This window comes from Pteropus vampyrus, unplaced genomic scaffold (genome assembly GCF_000151845.1).
Source record: "Pteropus vampyrus isolate Shadow unplaced genomic scaffold, Pvam_2.0 Scaffold1, whole genome shotgun sequence".
Lineage (NCBI taxonomy): Eukaryota > Metazoa > Chordata > Mammalia > Chiroptera > Pteropodidae > Pteropus > Pteropus vampyrus.
In genome coordinates this window covers 24901598-24923725 of record NW_011888782.1, presented here as the reverse complement: position 1 = coordinate 24923725, position 22128 = coordinate 24901598, and the positions used below count along the sequence as shown (strand labels likewise).

Sequence of the window (22128 nt, the reverse complement as noted above, 5' to 3'; positions counted from 1 at the left end):
ACTGCTTTGGAAAGTGCAGGTCTCCTAGACTCCAAAAGTACACTGTTTTCTTGAGTGACTATAATGACTCATAACTCACTGCAGCATCCATTTCAAGATGAGAATGAGATCCTAGTTATTCCCAAGTTTGGCCCTGAAATGTACACCAGAGTAATCAGAAAGAACCATAGGGGAACACAGGCTATCTCCCTCATCCTTTACCGCCTGATCTGCTCCTCGGCCACGGAGAGGGCAGTCTCAGCAGCTACTCTTTGGTCTCGTTCTTCTTCCAGCAGCTTCCTCAATTCGTTCACCTCCTGTTTACTATTGCACAGCTGCTGCTGGACTTCAGAACTGCTTCAGAATAAAAGGAAAATAGCATCACTAGATGTAAAACACAGTTGCTGACATAAGGGATTCCAAGTCTTCATAAAGTTATAAAGCAGGAAGATTTACAGAAACTTGTACAAACACAAAGAATATTTTAAAAGAATAGCTGTAGAGTAATTAAATAAAGCTGTAGAAAATGCCTTAAAAGAATTTAGGGATTGACTAAATGTCTGTCACTCAAATACCAGAGAATTAGTGCTATGCATTTGTGTGTGTGTGTGTGTGTGTACTTTGGTGCTGCTGTTTTTGCTTTACAAACTTTTTACACTTAACTTGTTAGTTATAACTGTTACTATTTAATCCCCTCATCAATTCTGTGAGGCTAATAAGATAATAAGACATATTAGGTCCATACAACAGACTCTAGGGCAATCTAGATAGACTGTCCAATTTCTATATGTATTGCACGCTCCAGGGTTGAGAGGTGCTTCCCTACCTGAGCTGGGGCTGCCTCCGTTCTTCAGGATCACTGTCCCTGTGAGCTCCATTCTTTTCCTGGGGAGCTCCTGGAGCGACATCTATATTCAGTGGCCCCTAGACAAAGAATAAGCTTAGCAATTCAGTGATGAAAATGCTTAAGAAACTGAACTGTACTTGGGCAAAAGGAGAACCCGCTTAACAGCAAAGAGCATGAGAAATCTTGGAGAGGAATATTCCACTTATAATTCTCTTCAGGTACAGATTTAGAAGTGAGGATCTTCTAAGAGATTAATTCCTACATAAAACTCCTGATTACATTTTATTCAAAATTCTCATTCTTGAATCTCTCCTCTTAAAAGTTTAAAAGCTTATCACTGAAATCTGCTTTGTTCTAGTAGAGGCTCCAAGACTTTCCAGAAGCTACTCTGATCCTTCCCTTGCTCAACAACCCCTCCCAAACCCGTTTACTTCCTTACATCTCCTATTTATCTCCACACTAATTCTCAGTCTTCTCCAACTTCAACAGTGCACTCCTCTCCATTGCTGTCCATCTGTTTTGTTTCTCAGGTCCAAATCTCTTGACGGTTTTCTTATTTCTTAAAGCAAAATCAAAACTTTCCTAGTTTAAAAATTCCAAAAGCCTCAATCATCACTGTTTTCCATTCACTTTTTGATTTCTCTCCCACCATCTCCCTGATCTTTTTTCTTCTAATCCCTTAATTTGTCCTAGATTTTATTCCTATTTCAATTAATTCTTGTCTTCTCTCTCACTTTCTCCCATCACAACTACGTAACCTTCAGCTTGAATACCTCGGCCTCTCCAGTGCTGCTCTTTCTGCTTTCTCATTTACTTTCAGTTTCATAACACTTTTCCCAGCCTCTCAGCTTTTTACTCACCGCTTGTAGCTCTTGAACCTGCTTCTCTAAGACTGCACAGTGATTAAAAAGGTCACTGTAGTGCTGCTGGTTCTCACGAAGACTCTGACTGGTATCACAGAGCTGAACTGAAAGGGTATTTTTCTCTTCGAGTAGTTGAGAAAACTGAAATAGAGGAGAGGATAAGCCCCATCTCACAGGACTGTTTCACTATAAGCAGTGTTTAGGCTAAATGTCCTGAGTTTTAAAGATCTAATGTTTTTATTTAAAAAATAGCAACAATAGCACTGTGTGTTCCTTCAAAGTGAGAATACGCAGAATTTTTTGACCCAAGAAAGTAAACGCAATTTGGGGGAAGTAGCAGGAAACTTTACTTATGGTGCCCTAGTACATGAACTGAAAAACCAGGAAGCAGAAGCCTACAAGCAATCTATTAGGATAGGCCATCCCAGGTATGCGAGAGAGGGGCAGTAACCTGGGTTCAAGTTGAAGTTACTAACAAATGACTATAATCACCAGAGCTCAAGATGGCTAGAGATCAAGCTGTCACCTAAAAATTCATACAATATTACAGGGTAGATTCTTCAAAGCTGTATAGGGTTACAAGTTACCAAGAAAATAGAATAAGAAATTATAATATGTGGTAGAAGGGGAAAAAAGAGTAAATTCTAATATGCTTATGTACATGTAAGAAAGTATATTGGGAATATAGACTCTCACAGGTAGAAACATGATCCTCTCTTAACAGAAGTTAATTTTCCTAGACACGGCGAACAACCCAAACCATACCAAAACAAAACAAAAAAATCCTTCAGTGTTGAATATCCTAACACTTTTTTTCTTCGGCAGATCTAGGGAGAAAGGACAGACTTGTAAAACTCATTGGAAGCAAAATCCCCCTTTAACTAGAGAAGTCTTAATTATTTACAATAAGCCACCCTCTAACAAACCACCTTTATAATGCTTGCATTCTTCTGGGATAGACATGCATCCCTGTATAGTCTGGGGGTTGGCAAACTATGACCCAGGCTCTTCTACCTCTTGTAAATTAAGTTTAATTGGAACATAACTACCCCATTTGTTTATGTATCATCTACAGCTGCTTTTGTGCTACAACAGCAGAGCTGAGTAGTTGTAACAGTGACGGCATGGCCTATAAACCTAAAACATTTACTATCTGGGTATATAAGGAAAAGTTTGCTGACTTCTGCTCTAGCTCATAAGCTAATATTTTTCATCATATCTACACTTACAAGAATGGAATAGGAGGGAACAATCCAGACTACATTATACCAATAATCATTCCTTTCATGTTTTCAAGTTTGCGTTACATACAAACATCCAACCGCGCTGGTACTAATACATATAGTCTGAGCATCCATGGAAAGAATCAGGACAGTGGCTTGAAAAGTGGAGCCATTCTATGCTAACTGACAGTCCACCTACTAGGGCCCATGAAGCAATTCTTCTAGTTAGCTGGGACCCATTTAGAGTGAGGCTCTAAGCTCACCAGGCTGTAAGCTCTGTGAGGGGCCATATGTATCCTAAATACCTAGCATATGGCCAGGCTCATACAAGGCAACTAGTTATTTGCTTGATGAATGAATGAATGAATGATGCCATGGATGTAGATACCTTTCTTACAGCTGAGTTCTAAAGGAAGAACTTTGTCACTGAGAATGACAACGACCTAAAGCAATGTTTCTCATACTTTAAGTGGTATGTGAAATATATCTCAATAAAGTTGCTAAAAAAAAAAAAACCCACAATTTTATGACTCAGAAACCAGTAAGCAAATTACATAACTGAAACTAAAGTTTCTGAAAACAAGATATGCTTTTTATTACATAATACATATGTACACATATATATTTCCTATCTCTTTTATTTTTACAAAAAACACTCTTTACTGTTTGTAATATCTCCCAAATGGAAAAAAACCCCAAATCATTCAACAGTAGAATAATTATGGTATATGCCTACAATGCAATACTACATACAACAGGAGAATAGGAGAATCACAGCATACACAACAACATGGCTGAATCTCACAAAATAAATAAAGCAACACAAAAGAAAAAATATGATTCCACTTATACATAGTTCTAAAGGGTTGGCAGTGAATAGGACACAAGGGACTTCTGGGGTTCTGGCATGTCCTAATTCTTGAGCTCAGTGCTGGTTACACAGGTGTCTTCACTTTGTGAAAATAGGCCATGCTGTATTTATGACTGGAATGCTTTTCTGTACGTTTTACTTCAATAAAATATTTACGTTAAAGTTTTTGCTATTCACTAAAATGACTTCATCAGCTACTAATAGCTACGAATTGCAGTTTAAAATAGTCTTAGCAAGATTAATGTCCAGAGAGTGTCACAGTCCAATGTTCAGGAGAGCAAATATAACAGGGTTGAGATGGGATCTAGTTTATGGAAAAAAAGAGGTGTTCCAGAGCTATGAAGGGCAAAACTTCCTGAAAACGACAGACTAGCTGGTAGAAGAACTGGGTAGTAGCTGCTCTGGAGCCCCCCTGAAAACTTCCAGACAATTCCCCCAACAAAGGGTCTACAATTTATCAATTCATCTGGATCAACAAACATATAAAAAAATGTAAATTTCTGTGACAAAGTCAACAGTGTTCAGTCTCTGACGCTTCTGAGTCAATTAGTTGCATTTAGCAACATTTTAAAAGTAACTTCTCAAAAAAAAAGTGCTATCTATATAAGCCAGGCATTGCGCTTTTCCATATACATTATCACATTTATCTCAGACTGACCTCCTCTTAACACCTTAGAGAAGTTATTTAATGCCTCTGGGCCTTAGTTTCTGCACCTTTGGAAAAAACCACTGATTTTATCATTTTTGGATCACAGATCCCTTGATGAACCGATGACTTCTTGTGATGAGAAACTTACACACATGCATGCATGTGCACACACCATACCTATAATTTTTGGATGTTCACAGCTCTCTGTAAAGCCAATCTTTAGATTCCAGAGTCTAAATGATCTCTTAAATCCCCTCCAGTTCCTCTGAAGAAGGCAGAACTAGGGAAGGTGCCACTAGAGAATACTTTGAATAGTCGGAGAGCAATAGGAGTATGATTCATAAGGGAGTCGGGGAGGGGAGGTGGATGCAGGAGGAAAAGAAGTGAGAATGGATGAGTAATGAAGATAGAGATGTGTGAAGGCATCCAAGAAGAATTTTCAGTAATCTTGCCTTGGCCTTTGCTCTAGGGCCCAGATGGCAAAGTGGCCCTTCCTTATAGAAATAGGTCCCATCTACTCCAACATGCTTCCCTAGAGTGTCTGGAGTGGCAAGGCTGGGGTATGGGAAAAAGCAAGTTGGAAAACATAAGATACACAATGAAGAAGCCCACGAACAGAGTGAAATAGAAAGCAGACCTCCACCCCTACCTGTTATGTAATCACATCTGAAAAGCCTCACTCTTTCCTGAGACTCTTCCCTGTTGCACACTGGGATGAAATATAGAGGAATTTGGAAGATTTGTGAGGAGTGACTTAATATTACTAACAAGTGATACATATAGGGAGACAATGATGGGGAGGTAGGTTTTCTAAAGCAGTTGGCTTTTTAACTCTTACTGAATGGATTTCTCCAAATCATTCCCAAAGACTCTCCAAGGGTGAGAAAAAGGAAATGTCCCTGCACACTAGGACACACTACAGCTGGAGCACAGGCTTCATCAGCTTCTACTTACCCTCTTTCTTCCAGTCGTGGAAATAAGAAATTGAATTTCAGTCTAGCAGGAAACATTTACCTTGCTGTTCAGTTGCTGAATTCTTAATTCCTTTTGATGAATTTCCTTTAAGCTGTCATTGAGTTGAGTCCTTAGAAGTTCTGTCTCATAAACTAGGTTTTGAGACCCATCTAGGGAAGATGATATCTCTGGGGATGCCTGCCAAGATACAAACACTGATGAAATTCTATAAGACCGTTCATGCTTAATTCCTTCCCTCCAAAAACCCTGCCTACTTCATAGGAAGTCAGAAAATGGCTTGCCTAATGGTGACATATGGGTACTTAGCTTGCAGGAAGATGATGCTTCTTGGGTAGTGGTTATCTCTGAGTAGCAATCAGCATTGAAATTACTCACCTGCCTTTGGTACTGTACTTTGAGGGCCTCAGTCTGGGAGGAAGATCTCAATTCCCTCATAAGATTCTGCAGATGACTGATCTGCTGATCTTTATCTGAGATAGCCATAAAGTACTGCTCCTTCATTCTCCTCTCATGAACTTCCCAGGAACTCTTCTCCATCCTAGAGAAAAACATGAAATAATAACAGGCAAAAATATACTTGAGACAAAGATGAATAATTCCATCTTCAAACCAGTATCATTGGCTGTAGAGATGTAGTAAATAAATACCTAACCAGAGTGCAATTTATATTTTAAACAGAACTGTACAGTATGATGATGGAGCAGAACTCAAAAAAAAATTTCAGCATTACTAACCATCAGAGAAATGCAAATCAAAACCATAGTGAGACACAACCTCACACCAGTCAGAATGGCTTTTATCAAAAAGTCAACAATTCACATGTGTTGGCGAGGATGTAGAGAAAACAGAACCTTTGTGCATTGCTGGAAGACTGCAAATTGGTGCAGCCACTATGCAAAATGGTATAGAGATCCTTCAAAAAATTAAAAATAGATTTACCATATGACCCAGCAATTCCACTTCTGAGTATTTATCCAAAGAAAATGATAATAGTAATTTGAAAAGATATATGCACCCCTAAGTTCTCTCCAGCATTATTTACAATAGCCAAGATATGGAAGCAACCTAAGTGTCCATTAAGAGATGAGTGGATAAAGAAGATGTGGTACATATATACAATGGAATATTACTCAGCCATAAAAAAGAATGAAACCTTGCCATCTGCAACATGGATGGACCTGGAGGGTATTATGCTAAGTGAAATAAGTCAGACAGAGAAAAGCAAATGCCTATGGTTTCACTTATATGTGGATTCTAAATAACAAAGACGAAACAGACTCATGGAAACAGAGGTCAAACTGATGGTTGCCAGAGGAAATAAGGGTGGGAGATGGGTGAAAAAGGTGAAGGAGAATATAGTCAATAATATTGTGAAAAACTGGCATAATGACAGATGATTACTAGACTTAGTGTGGTGACCACACTGTAAGGTACATAAATGTGTAATCACTACACTGTACACCTGAAAAGTAATGTAATGTTATATACCAACTATACTTCAAAACAAAACAAAACAAAAGTTTGGTGTTAGAAATCAGGAATAGTGTTTATTCTTCGGGTAAACAGTGACTTGGAGGGGGCATGAAAGGTTATTTCTTGGGTGTTAAAGTTTCTTTGTAATTTTAATTTTATATTTTTCAGCTTTATTGAAGTATACTTGACAAATAGTGTTAACAATGTTTCTTGATATGGACTCATTATATGGGGTGTTCAATTTATGAAAGTTTATCAAGCTGTAAACTTAAGATTTGTGCAGTGTATTGTATGTATGTTATACTTCAATAAAAAGTTTAAAAGTGTTTAAAAAAAAAAAAGAAATTCAGCTGGAACGACTGGGGAACATTTCACAGAATTAGTAGGCATTTCGTTTGAACCCTAAACAATGAATCAGATTTCCATAATGGAAAAAGCATTCCAGATTCAGGAAACAAACTGAGTAAAAGGCACCAAAATGAATGTATATAGTGAATTTCAAAATGGTTGTAGTAGATAGTGTATAGAGTGAACAGGGTAGGAAATGAAGAAGTAAATCAGATGAAGCGGGGCATTGAATAGCATGCTAAAAAAAAGCTTACTCTGTAAGCATTGAGAAACCACTGTAATTCTTCAGAAAGGCTGCGTCATCCATGACACAGTATAACATCATGGCTATGAAAATGTAGCTATAGAGTATAAAGGACCAGGGTTCAAACACTAGCTCTATCATATACTTTGAGTAAAATTTACTTAATCTCTCTGAGCCTTTTGGTAAAAGAGGAATAAACTCTACTCCTTAGGAGTACTGTTAGAATTAAATGAGATACTATATGTCATGAACCAAATACAGACCCTGGCACATTATCATCACTCAATAATCACTCAATAAATATTAGCTACTGCTATTTCTCATCATTTATTCCCTGAATGTGACCAATAGGGAGGCTTCTGTTTGATTGACTGCAGCTAATTTTCTTTAGTGCTAACAAAAACTAGCTTTCTGTCATGATCTTTAGTTCTACTTCTCCCTATACTCTGCGTGAAAAAATTCATTAGCATTGTAAGCAAATTTCTGCAGTATCTCTTCACCTTCTGTAGTACTAATGTCTCTATTTTTTTTTCAATAATAGAAGGTTTCATTCAAATTGCATCTGACTTTTTTTTGTCTCTCTAGAAATAAGGTAATTTTCTAATTGACATACACCTGTTATGAAGTATTCCTGCTTGGCTAAGAGGTAGCTTGGATTACAATTAAAATTTTTTCAAAAAGTCAGAGCTAAAACTTAAAAACTAACATAAATTTTTCATTACAAAGCTACTATATGCAAAAGTATTTTTGCTCCCTGGAAATACAAATTTTTGTTCCCTGGGAATACAAATATGTAAAAGGACTTTTCTAAACATTGTCCTTGATATTTGTCTGTGAAAAGTGAAAGAGAACAAGAAAAGAGTGTAAGAGTGAGAATGTATGAGAAAGATCACCGTCTTCCATAAAAAACTTCAAGCTGCCATTATTTTGGAAGAATGGACAAGTGGTTATAATGTGGAAAGAGGCTCTCAATAGAGAATGAGGGCTAAAGAATAAACTTGATTACTTGATAGAACTTAGCCATTAAAAGGGCTATACCACAGTTATCCCTTAAGTAAGAGAGCACAAAGGCAAAGCAGAATAAGCAAACCAGTAGCCACAAGCAGAAGAGAAAGGTTATAGTATAAATCGAGGCTCTCCTGATAAGCCAACCCCAAGGGCAACAGAATCTTGAACAAGATATTCTAGCTTTTTCATGGTTGAGAAGCTCATTTCTCCCAAGTATTTCAAAAGCAAAAGATGGGAAGTCTTAAAGATATTCAGCTAAAGAAGGTGTTCCTAAATAAAGTCAGTGAATCAACTTTGTGTTTTCATTTTCTTCTTCCTTCTAACAGTGAAGTAAAATGTCTTCCTTTCCTTCTCCAATTTTACTCATATTCACTTGATATATTATTTAAATTTTCTTCAAAGTTGCTCAAAGATGGTAGGTAAAGAAAGGCTATAAGAGAAAGGTAGAAAGAGAGTAAAAGAAGGGCAAAAAGCATCAACAGACTAGAAATCATTTTTTTCTCCTACCTAAGGATCAACCTTAGAAGCAAAGTATTCTTTAGGAATGCCCATTAAGGAAATTTTATTAGTTGAGGAAATTTTATTAAAGAGGAACAGGTGGCTGCAAAAATAAGCCTTTAAAGCTTTGCAGTTCTTAGGTGTACACTGGTAACTGGACATTTTATATTTCTATAGTTCCAGGTAATATGGGAGACATCAAGGTGATGCCCCAATATAGTCCCAATCACCACTAGAGGACCCTAAATTCAATGGTCAGTGTTAATATGCATCTGAAGGTTGAGAGAATCAGAGCTGGATCTCCTTATGATAAATTAAGATTCTAAAAGAGTAAAGCCGGGGCAGCTATTCCGTGGGGGCAGGAGAGCTGGAGATGAAATGGAACAACTTCTCTTTTCTCTTGAGGTTCAATTTCAGAAAGAAATTTGTATTCCCAGAGAGCAAAAATTCACAGATTTTACCTTTTCTGTAATTATCATCATTTGGTAAAGAAAAATAACGTGTTGTATCATCTGGGGAAGCTGCCAACTTCGTGGAATGAGTCTGATATACATTCACTTATAAGAAAGTCAATAATGATGTTAAAACAGAAAAATCTTTAAGATATAACTTTACTCCAGAAAACTTAAACGCCAACTTCTAAAAAGTGTTTTGCTCTATAAACTTTGCTTAAGGTTTATTTTGAAATATCACATTAGTAAAGTACTTATTCATCTAGGATCTGTGAAGAAACAAATCTTTTCTATACATCAAGAACTCTCTTATGGTTGTTACAAAAATTATTTTACTATGTTGATAGCTATCATCCTGGTCACCTGTGAAAGCAGGATAAGGATCTAGACTTCACCTCAGTTTTCTCTGTATTCACTTGCCTGTGGTTATCTTATAGCAGTTGGTGAGCCAAAGCAGGTGCTGCTTGATCAGCAGCACTTTCCAGCATGGAGAATCTCCATTCAGCAGCAAAGTTAGAAAGCTTTGGGTTTGATTTTAATAAGGTGGCATCACCATCTTAAGCTAAACAGTAATAAAGACTCAACAATGCGGTTGTGACAATAGGACCTGTCTTTCTATACTATTAAGTGTTTACTCTTTACCTTTTCTTTTTTGATCAAATTTGTTAGAAACACTGAATTAAAAACCAAACAGAATTACAGTTCCTATCTTAATTTTTTTATGCCCTGATAGTGTCACATAGCACTGTTATTCACCTGTTTCTTTAAAAGAACAGGGCTTGGATTTCTGGATTCAGATGAGCTAAAGTAGATGCAGTTCTCCTTATTTCTTCCAGAGTATAGATAAAAGCCCTGGGAATTATATATAAAAACAAACATAAGGAGACTTAGAAAAATGGAGAGAAGAAGGTTGACGAGCTAGGTAGGGATCCCAGTACTTGAGGAAAGACATGGAGGTAAAGTCACTGTTTTTGTTTTGTTTCGTTTTGTTTTTAATTCCATATAACCCCAACTATGTGCTGGAGAATCATATAACCTGGAAACACCGAGTGCCAAAAAAAGTTTGTTCTCTCTTGTCAAAAGACCAGGAAGGAACAGCCTAGTGAGATGATTAATGATACTAACCACTCTACTCCACGTGAACACCATGGAAAAACCACAGTACCTTCCCACCCCCATTAACAAAATCCTAGTGAACTGGCTAGTTACAACCTTGCCTGGAGATAACTAGGTACACCTCACCCTCTCTGCTGGGTGGTATCAGAAGAGGTCAAGTGTGTACCCCAGACTGTCACGACCAACCAGTGGTAAAGAGGCACCTGCCTCTGACTGCCCCCATCCCTACTGTGGTGTCAATGGAGAAAATAAGTGAGACCTGGACACCTACCTCTACCCATAACGAGGTAATGAAGCATTCCTCCCTGTCCCTACGAAGGCATTATCAGAAGAGGCCAAGGGGGAAGTTTGGACTTTGGGTACTACCTAGGTAACAAGGTCCCCCTCCTTAACCACTCTTCTGCAGTGTCAGTGAAGACTGAGTGGGGAGCTTGGGCTTTCACCACTGACCTCTGAGAATGAGGTGCCCCTCTCCACAGCTTCCAGTGGTATCAACAGAGGCCATGTATGGAGGTTGGATGACTTTTCTCATCTAACAGTAATGAAGCAACCCTCCCCACTAATTGTGCTGTCATTGGAGTACTCGTAGAGAGCCAGAACGTCCACCTCTTCCTGCCAATATCAGGGTGCCTCTTCCCTCTGAGGTATCGATGGAGGCTAACTGGGGAGCCCGGTAGACTTCACCCTTCACCTAGCAGTAAAGTGGCAGTGTTCCTCTTTCCCTGCTGGGGTTAGTGGAAGTCCACTAAGGCAGAAGATTTAAATAAGACTGAGAGTTTTGTAACATAATTTCCAAAATGTTCAGAATACAACTGAACTCATCACACTAAGAACCAAGGATGTCACTTTCTAAGAATCAGGGAAATCAGAGCTTGATTGACAAGAAAATTAACAGACTATATAACACAGAGATGACATAGATCTTGCGGGAATTATATGACAAGGATTTTAAAGCAGCCATCATAGAAATGTTTCAACAAGCAATTATAACACACTGGAAACAGATGAAAATAGAGAAAGCTACAGCAAAGAAAGAGAGAATATAAAGAAGAACTGAATGGAAATTTTAGAACTGAAAAATCAATATCCAAAATAAAAGCTAACTCAATGAGCTCAATAGCAGAATAGAGGTGATGAAGGAAAGAAATCAGTGAACTTGAAGATATGAGAATAAAAATTACTGAATCTGAATAAAGAGAAAAATAATAAATAAATTGGATTTCATCAAAATTAAAAAGACCTTGTTGAGAAGGATGAAAAGATAACCTGCAAACTGGGAGAAAATATTTGCAAACCACATATCTGACAAAGAATTTGTATCTACACTACATAAAGAACTCTCAAAATTTAACAGTAAAAAATTAACAACCCAATTAGAAAATGGACAAAACTCATGAACAAATATTTCATCAAAAAGGATATACGGATGTCAAATAAGCACATAAAAAGATGTTCACCATTACTAACCCTTATGCAAATTAAAACCACATTATATATCTATTAAAATCTACTAAAATATAGTTATAATATCAAATGCTGATGAGGATGTAGCATTTGATACTGAAACTAGATCACTCATATATTGCTGGTAGGAATATAAAATGGTACAGTCATTCTAAAACATAGTTTTGCAGTTTTTAAAAAAACTAAACATTACACTTACCGAACAGCCTCGTATTTGCACTTCTGGGCAATTAATCATCTCAGAGAAGTAAAAATTTATTGTCTGCATAAAAATCTATACACAAATGCTCACAGCAGCTTTGTTTATAATGGCTAAAAATTAGAAACAATACTCATGTCCTTCAATGGGTGAATGGTTAAAAGCAGTACACTTACATCATGGAATACTATTTGTCAATAAAAAGAATAAACTACTGATACAGACAGCGAAGTTGATGGATCTCAAGGGCATTAAGACGTGTGGAAAAAGCTAATTTCAAAAGGTTACATACTATATGATTCCACTTATAATACAATCTCAGAATGATAAAATTATAGACATGGAGAAGAGATTAGGCATGAGGGAGTGGGAGGGAGGGGAAAGAGTGTGGCTATAAACTAGTGGCACGAGGGACATATTTGTGCAATAGAGCAGTTGTATACTAGGGCTGTGGTGGTAGTTACATGAATCTGCAATTTGATAAAATTGCATAGAACTATATACATATATACTCGAATGAATGTAAAATTGGTGAAATCTGAATAAGGTCTTTGAATTGTAGCAATGTCAGTTTCCTGGTTTTGATATTGTACTAAAGTTATGTAAGATGTTATCAATGGAGGAAACTGGGTGAAGGTACATGAGAGCTCTATGTACTATTCTTGCAACTTCCTATATATTTCTATTTCATAATAAAGTTAAAAAGAAAACTGAAAGAAAAGGTTCAAAAAGCAGTGATTATCATACCTGAGCTGATGCAGCTCATGCTGCCAGGAGAGGTTTTCCTGCCTGAGCTCCTCTTGCATAATCTGAAATGTTTTTGTCTTATCTTGATACTCCTGAAGTTGAGCCTTCAGTGGACGTAATTCAGTGATCTCTTGGTTAATCTGTAAGTATTGCTGCTGCAGATTCTTCAATTCTTTCAGCTTTAACCAAAGGGAAAGTAAAAGGGTGATTCATCACATCTCATTCACCTGGCTATAAGTCATCAGCAGCTCCCTACTAAGTCAGACACTACAACAGACTACCAACACCTAATAGTCCATTGACATATTACTGCAGCATGAATCTCTAAAATGGTGAAATACATGCAGCCAGGCTGGTGGGAAGCACCCCACAGCGCTGCCATCGAGGCTGCAGGGTTTGATCATTCCTGTAACTTCAACCCCTGCCCCCTGCTCCCAAGGTCTTAAGAGACTCTCCATCTACAACTCTGGCATGGGATAGACATAAGGGACCTACAGCTTCTTTGTGGGTGCTAACTCCCTAGAACAAAAAGTGTAAACATAGACTGGCTTCCTATTTAGCCATGTGCCCTGGTTAGGCTTCTAAACTTCCTCGTTTGTATGTCAACATTAACTCTAGCTTAGCTGATGTTGATTATGGAGAAGGCAGTGATGCCCAGGCCCAGTGGTTAAGAGTCCTTAGGCTTTGGAGTTAGTAATCCTACCCACACAGGTCGTGTGACCTTATGCATGTTCTTCACACTCTCTAAGCTTTAATATCCCTCACTTATAAATTGAAGATAATTATAGTGCCTCTCATAAGATTATGAGAAATAAAAACAATGTGTTACACACATAAAGTTAGTGATGATGATGATAATGATGATATGATGATGATGGACTTGCCTTTAATTAGCAAAACTGCCCATTTACAGTCCAGGTATATCTTCAAACTCTTTATTCCTAATACTCATTAAAAGCTTGGTAGTAAGAAATAACATCAGGACATCTGGGTAAAAACAAGTGCCTTGAACACACATCTATTTTACCCACTCTGTAAACATTACTAAAGCTACAATAAAGACATTATTTTTTTAAAGCATAAAACACAAGAACAGAAAGAACAAGAGAGGGGTCAGCAGCAACAAAATTAATTTTGGAAGCTGAAAAGCAGATGCATAAGTGGTAAATGACTTAACAGATCCAGAAAAGCCAAATCTTAAGCTGGCAGTAGGGAAAGCCAAGAACCAATAGAACTTACTCTGCAGAATCTTCAAAAGTCTCAGGAATTAACAGCACCAGGTACCTCTGGAAAAGATAGTGATGGGGGTAGGGAGGAGGTGGTAGCTGAAATAAGGAGGATTAGATGAAAGCTGCTTAAGAAATAACTGCATCCCTAGGTACCCTCCGCAGCTTCGCACTTTTTGTTACCCCAACAGACAACTAGAGTTTTATTCGCTGGAAAAGATAAAAGAAGTGTTTCTGGACGATGGAACAACAGGCACAACTGAAAACAAGGGTATTGTTCTAAAGCAAGGGTGAGCAAGTGAATGTATGGTTTCTGAATGCTTAAAGCCTTTCCTCTACTCAGCTTGGAGAGTGCTGGCATACAGGTCTTTACCTTCCATGCAGGAAATGAAAAGTCTTCTCTAGAAAGTCTGACTGGCCCCAGACGAACTAAAGACATCAACATGGGCACTATACACAAAAAGCTCAGCATGATCATACTGCAATAAAACTGAGAATTGGTAAGTTCCACCCTACCCTTAAACATGAAGAGTAAACCAAGGATTAACCCTCACCTGAATAATAGCTAATATTAAAGCAGAGATGAAAAGAAACTAGGAGAGTAATTTGGAGGACTTTAGCAGGGGAAAAAATGTAATATACTCAAACATTTGAGAGAACATTGGAAATTAGAAACATGAGAGCAGAAACAAATAATTATAAAGGAAAACTCATTATGAGAAAACTTCAAAGAACAGAACTACCACGACCGTTCTTGGAGAGATAAGAACATATATCCATGAGACAAGGAAAAGTGAAAAAAAGGAATCCTTGGAAATTAGGAACATGATAGAAAAAAAGAAAACCTCTGTATAGGGTTCAAAAGATGCAGATGAGGAAATCTTCCCAAAGCACAGCAAAAAGAACAGAAAAGGCAAGAAAATTAAAGAGCTAATCCAGAAGATCCTAATTCTAAATAACAGGATTCTCAGAAAAAAGACAACCAAGAAAAAGAATGGGGGTGGGGGGAAGAATAGTAAGACATAAAAAGATTTCCCAAATTTGATGAGTATGAATGCTTATATTCCAAAGACTAGACAGAATGATGAATGAAAACAGACTGAAACCAAAAAGTACATTATCATGAAATTTCAGAACACAGAGACTAAGAGATCCTATATATTTCCAGAGACAGAAATGAGAGATGAGAAACAAGAGATAAAAGATGAAAGATGAGAGAGAGAGAAACAGCTCACATACAAAGGATCAGGAATGAGTAGCTTTGGACCTTGAACCGCAATGTAAGCTAAAAGGCAACAGACCAAAGACTTCATAATTTTGAAGAGAAATTATTTTCAGCCTAGAATTCTGTATCCAGCCAAACTATCAGGTATGAGAAATGAAATGATATTTTCAATAAATTTACCTCCTACATATCTTAAGAGAGCTACTGAATGATTTATGCCATCAAAATGATAGCACAAAACCAAGACAAGGCAGACACAGAATGTAAAGAACAGAAGATCTAATAAAGGAGAAAGGTAAAAGGAGATATTCTAGGATGAAAACTGTGTCTTAGGAGTACAGGGCAACTGTTCATATAAGAGCAAGTCAGAGACTCCAGGAGAATTTTCTTCATGAAGATGAAATTGATAAAAAGAAACATCTTGAGAGATGTGGATAAATAGCAGTCTTGGTTTAAATTTATTGATAAATACAAAGAAAACTAAGTAAGTAACAATAACAAAACCACAGTTATTAACTCTAAGAAAAACAAAGATGTTAAGGAAAAGTAACACATCTTTTATAGATATAATACCATTTGTTGTCATAAAAATCTAAGTACTGAATATTGATTTAACCAAAATTAAAATGAAATTACATCAGGAGAAAAGAGGAGTTGTATATTAAAATTGCACATCTATGTATGCGTGTGAAATGTGTCTATGCATATACACACGTACACACTGTGGAAGCAAAGGGAGTAAAGAGAACTAAATCCTGTTGGCATAAAAGAAAATTGATAACTAATACAAAGAATGAAAAGCCAAGATGCACTATAAGTATGATATTTAGATACTAAGGAAACACCAAAATAATAATCTAAAAACGAATTGCCTTCAGAGAGAGAGAAACAGGGTTGGGGGTGCTACTGTTTGTTTTTCTTACTGAACACTGTAGAATTTAGTGACTCATTAATAAGATAAAAACATGTTTTTTTATTTGAAAGCAAAAAAATATATATTCTTAATGCAATCAACTCACTCCTCTAGTTCAGATACTCTCAATGTTATCCTTGGAACAGACCAGATCATCAGAAAATGTAAGACATTTTTAATAATAAGACACATTACTATATTTAAGTAAAATAAAGGGTGTTTCACAGCTTCATAGTGTCTTCTCTATGGAAATAGAGAAGAAATTTTTTGTAGGCCTCAATACTTAAAAAATAACTATTCTTATACTGAACAAGTAGTTTTTTTTTCTTCCCCTTTCCTAAAATATGGACACTGCAATTCATGCACATGGTTTTTTAATTCCCTATTTCTGATGGCTGCCAGAAAGCTCAGAGCAATTAATTAGTGGCTCATTGTTCTAACAAAGAGTAAAAGACAGTGTGACATCTCCTTGAAACACTAAACTTACTCCGGTTTAATCTTTTTCTCTTCTGTCCTCATTTTCTCTTCCTTCACAGTTCTTACATCCTGAAAAACTGTTCATATTTTAATATGCTACCTCAAGTCATTTTCAGAACGGAACATAAACAAATACAGGCCCTGCTAGAGATTTGCTCTCCACTCTTTAGGTAGAAATTGTATAAGTGCTTCATTTACTTTGGGAAAGTCCTAAGGAAGTTTAGGCAGATAGGCAAATGAAAACTCTAGAATGTTTTCAGAGTTGTCTGTTATGCTCTAGTAGAATCCCTTGGGCTAAATCCTGCCACTTGAGCCCTTAGACTCTTTTTTGGAAACTTCCCCTTGACTAAGTAGAGAAGAGAACTAAAGTAGCCTAAGTCCCTTTCAGACCTAAATCATCTCTGGGGTGGTCCTAAAAGAAAGAGAGAGTAGTTTAGGCAGAGGTGATACACTGCTGGCTTAGGCTGAATGTTTAAACCGATAAAGGCTGAAATACATGGTATCTCCCATATTTATCACACAAGCAGCCAATGATTGAGAGACTAGAAACTTCAATGCTCATGAGATAGACTGAGAACAAGATATATGGAAAGAAATGGATGATGGACAGATAACAATGCATTTAGAAAGTATGCAGAAGGGCCTCAGCAGTGAGTTATGAATGTAGTATCAATGAGTCACACTGTCAGGTCTTCAATGTTATTTATAATCCTGCCTAGGCTTTATGATTCTTTCATGGCAGACGTAAAAGCTTCAGTCTCAAAAGTTCTTATAACTCCCCTACATGACAGTTTTACAAAATGGAGAAAATAGTGTTTTCAGTAACAATCACAAATATAGGGAATGACCAACAACTTATTGTCTATCATATGATTAATTAATTACCCCTATGCTAAAGACCATGGGAAATACAAACAAGTATAAGACATGACATTACAAGAAGCTTACAATCTAATTGGGGAAATAAAAAATAAGTATATAGAAATTAAACACACATAGACATGTACACAAATAAGGCATTATGGGACAAATGAAAAGTACTAGGGAAGTACAAATATAAGGTAACAGACAATCAATCAAGTGATCTGGAAATGTAACCAGAGGATTTGAGCTCTAGGGTGACTTTTAAAAAGTGAGAGATATTTGCCCAAAAAAGGAAAATTCAGAGGTCATTTTGATTGACAAGATGGTAATATGGGTAAGTACTAGGTACGATTATTGTATAACAAGTAGATCAGCTTGGCTGGAATGAGGAGTATGAATAGGGGAACAGTAAAAGGGAAGTCTGAAAAGAAAGCTAAAGACAAATTATAGGGTCTTAAATGTCAGATTGAGGTTTGAATCCTAAGCCTCATCTAGAGATAGTACAACTTTTCAAGGTTTTTGAGTAGTGCAGTACTAAGAAAGTAGAGTTTTGGAAAGATTTATTCAGCAGTGATATATACAATGAAGTGGAGAGGTGACAAACTGGGAGCAGCAATATCATAACAGTTTAAAGGTAAGGTGTCAAGGACCTAACCCAAGATGTTGATGGAAAGAAAAAAGATATGTGAAGCACATTATGAATAACGAAATGAAAGACTTTGATGATTAAATGAAATAAAATCACAGTTATGAACCTTAGGAAACAAAGGAATATTACTATGAGTTATAGAAATATGGAAAAATTTTAAAAGCTGGCATGGCTTGTAAATATCCAGCAGACAAAAATGTGGAACTGGGGCTGAGAGATAGAAAGTTTAGTCCTAGTATGTATAATAGATAAGAATAGTAAAGCAATTTACTGATTGAAACATAATTCAGATTCTATCCTAATAGCTTCCAGGAAACCGATTTTGACTTAAAAGATAATCAACATCTGCATGCCATAAATTATAGCTCTGAGGTACAGACTGCCTGATAAAAACCTGTACATTGCATTCTGAAAGCAACTGACAAAAAGTCAAGCTCCTAAGACAAAGTCAGCTGAATGAAAACTATTTTAAAAATATAAACAAAAACACATAAATTGTGTTGCGTCAAAGCCATAGCTGCAAGGGGATAGGTGGCTTTTGTTGAGTACAAAAGGCAAAAGACTGTCTATAAATATTGGATGTTAAGTGTAATATGAATGAACACACTACCTACAAAGAAAAAGAAAAGTTTGCATAAGACTTTACAGTTAGGGAAAATGATCTTTTCACTAGAGTTAATCTTAAAAACTAGAATTTTCAGATTCTGAGCATGGGTCACTTTTTTAAATGGAAAAATCCAGCATTTTAAAGCTCAATTTATTTCCTTTTTGGCCTAAGTACATGGGCTTGACAGAATTAAGAGACTGTCAAGAAAGTGAAGAGAGGAATGTCACAAAGCAGAATCCCCTGACCTGGCTTGGCTCATATAGTTCTTTGCCTCTGAATCTTACTGATCTGGAAGTTTTGGGAATAAAAGACCTGGATTACACTACTGGATCTTACAAACAGCAGCAAAGTTAAGCATTAGAGGTCCTCATCTTTCTCTCTGATTGAAAAAAGTTGGGTATTAAAGTGGGTCAATGGTTCAGTTTATAAATAAGATTTTACTAGTCATTTAAACTTATTTAAATGAACCCTTTTTACACGTAACTTTTTTGGGACAAATTAGGATAGATATGTATGTGATAAACTGAGTCCTCTTTACTCCTAATTTTCTGAGATAATCTACTGCTAAACTGTCACTATAGGAAGGCAGTGAATGATCCCTATACTTTTAGTAAAACCATGACAAAATCTGAAAACATTTAAGTGTGTGTTGTGTAAAACAATATAAAAAATAGCTCTCCATTTCTTAGTCTTTGTATAACCAATGGAGAGGTTTTTTGCAAAAGAAATTTGCAATTAAAAAAAATGGTAATGGTAGATTTAAAGTAATTTAAATAATGTTTCTGTTTCTCTAAGACCAAACAGAACCCCTGGCATATATAATACTGTCCCAGAGTGCCCAGATACTTATGTAAGAATCTGCTTATCCTTTTCTACAGAAATGTAAATTAACTTAAATAAAGGTTCAAAAATTCTCAAAGATCAGAGAGAAAACTAGTCACTCACTAGTCGGTCTCTGTCATTTTGGAGTGATGACATAGCTTTTTTTAAACTCTGTACTTCAGGTGGGCTGGTTGCAGGCTGAGCCACGGACCTCTGCTTCCCTTCCTCTGACTTGCGGAATTTCTCCAGTTCATTCAAAAGGTGATCTCTCTCATTCTGTAGACTGGCCATAGCCTTGGAAAAGGACTGCACTTGGTTGTAAGAATCTTCCAGTTGTGAAGACAAGTGAAGCAGTTGCTCATTTTTGGATAAAAGCTGTTGGTTAAGTTTCTCAAGGTGAGGCAAGCTGTTATCCTCAGTGGAATTCACTGGAAAGGCAGCTTTAGAAACAAGAACCTCTCTTTCTCTGCTTAAGAGGCCCCGTTCTTCTTTCAGCTGTGCCAATTCCTTCAGACTGACATCATATTTCCTTTTCAGTTCATCAAGCTCCTCATTGGCATGATCTCTACTATTTTGTAGGGAACCCATAGACCTTCCAAAAGACTGGATTTGTGCTGTAAGATCTTTATTTTCTTTGGTGACCATGAGTAATTTCTGTTCCATCTCCACCAGATCTCTTGCTAGCTCTGCCACTCTTTCTTCTGCTGTTTCTGTTTCATTTCGCATTATCCCTGCATCATGATGAAGATGCTTTAATTCTTTCTTCATTTTATCTTCAATTTCATCTACCTTCTTGGCAGCTTCCATCTGAACATGAACCAATTCCTCTTCTAGTTCTGTAATTTTCTTTTGAGAAGAAGAAAGAGTAGTACCTAACCTCTGTACCTCTTCTTCTTTTACTTTTAATTGGGCCTGAAATAGTCCTAAAGTACCTTCTTCTTGCAAGGCTGCTAACTGTCTCTTTAGTTGGGATACAGATACTTTCAAGCTCTCAATCTCTTTAGATAAACCTTGTTTCTCCTCCTGTAGGGCAGTAGAGGACCTCTGCAGATTCTCCTTTGCTTCCTCAGACTCCTTCAGCTTTTCTTCTAATTTAGTATATTCACTTTTCAGCTCTTTATTCTGCTGAAGTTGAGCTTCAAGGAGTTGCTTTTGCTGATAGTCCTTCCTCGATATCACTTGATTCAGGTCTTCTCTATACTGGATCAGTTCTGCATCCAGCTTGGCATTCTCAGAATTAAGATCATCCATATGACTTCTCAAGCATCGAATTTCTTCCTTAAGCTTATTATTCTCAGCAGCAGCCTCTTGGATGAGTTGGTCTTTTTCCAAGATTACAGACAGATGTCTCTCTTCCAGCTGTTGGTAATCACCTACTATGCGGTCTCGGTCATCCTGGAGAGAAGACATGGATTTCACGAAGGAGTTCAACTGAGCCTTCTGTTGCATGTTTTCTTTTTTGATGGATTTCAGTGTTTCTATGAGCCGATTAGTTTTGTCAACAGCTTTTTTGTTCTCCTCTTCTAAGACAATATTCTCCTCTTCCTCCTGGGACAGCAGGTTTTCCAGTTCTTTAATTTCTTTATCATGTTGCTGATGCAGTTCAGCAACAGCTACTTGGATTGCCTGTTCCTTGGCAGAAAGCAGGCTTATAATTTTCTGCTCTTTTATGTTTATTTCTTCATGCAATTTATTGGTCAGTTGTCTGGAGGCCTGAAGATCAGTTTCTAGCTGTTCATAACTGAACTTACAATTCTGGATATCAGCCTCTTGCTGCTTTATGATCCCTTCCAAATTTTCTTTATTTTCCTTACATTTTTCCAAAGAGTTATTTAAATCAGTCGACCGGTCTCTGAGACTCCTAAGTTCTGATTCTAATTTAGCTAATTCATTCTGAGAATTGTGGTACAGATGTTGAGTCTCTTCTAGTTGGGACAAGAGTTCTTTGTTTTCCCCCTGTAGAGTATCACAGACCTTCTGTTGAAGCTGGACCTCTGTCTGGGCCTTGGATTCCCAAATCTGCTTGTCATGTTCAAGCCTAGAAAAAAAGAGGTCATAAATTGCAGGTTTCAAGGAAAACTGCTTGATACTTAAGAAACATATAGTACAACATGTACTCAGATCTACAAATGAATATTCATAATTGAAGGTGTTCATCTTTTTAATGAAGAGATATTAGTTCTACTGAATGCTCTGTATTAAAGGTATCTGTACCTAATGATTCATATATTTAAATTATAAACTCCAAAGTATGTTGCTTATTTTAGTGACATGGTTTTGTACACTCTAGAAAGTACTATTTTCTCCTATATTGCTTTACTTTGCTCTAGACAAGCTAATGTCTGGCCCCTTAAATCTTGGTGTAAGAGACAATAAGGAAACCCATCTC

General features: G+C 36.9%; 1 protein-coding gene across 6 annotated transcripts in view; it reads right to left on the bottom strand.

The window, feature by feature from the left end:
• Positions 1–22128, bottom strand: part of GOLGB1 (golgin B1) — a 95008-nt gene that overhangs the window by 3861 nt on the left and 69019 nt on the right. For 5 of the 6 annotated variants that reach the window (XM_011372107.2, XM_023521974.1, XM_011372033.2 and 2 more), the window contains 7 exons: positions 19863–21777; positions 12957–13135; positions 5783–5945; positions 5447–5584; positions 1687–1830; positions 806–903; positions 202–336 (listed from right to left, as the gene is read on the bottom strand). In XM_011372107.2, the coding sequence (XP_011370409.1) occupies positions 202–336; positions 806–903; positions 1687–1830; positions 5447–5584; positions 5783–5945; positions 12957–13135; positions 19863–21777 (2772 nt within the window). The remainder of the gene's footprint in view (positions 1–201; positions 337–805; positions 904–1686; positions 1831–5446; positions 5585–5782; positions 5946–12956; positions 13136–19862; positions 21778–22128) is intronic. The other variant, XM_011371963.2, reaches the window with a different exon arrangement.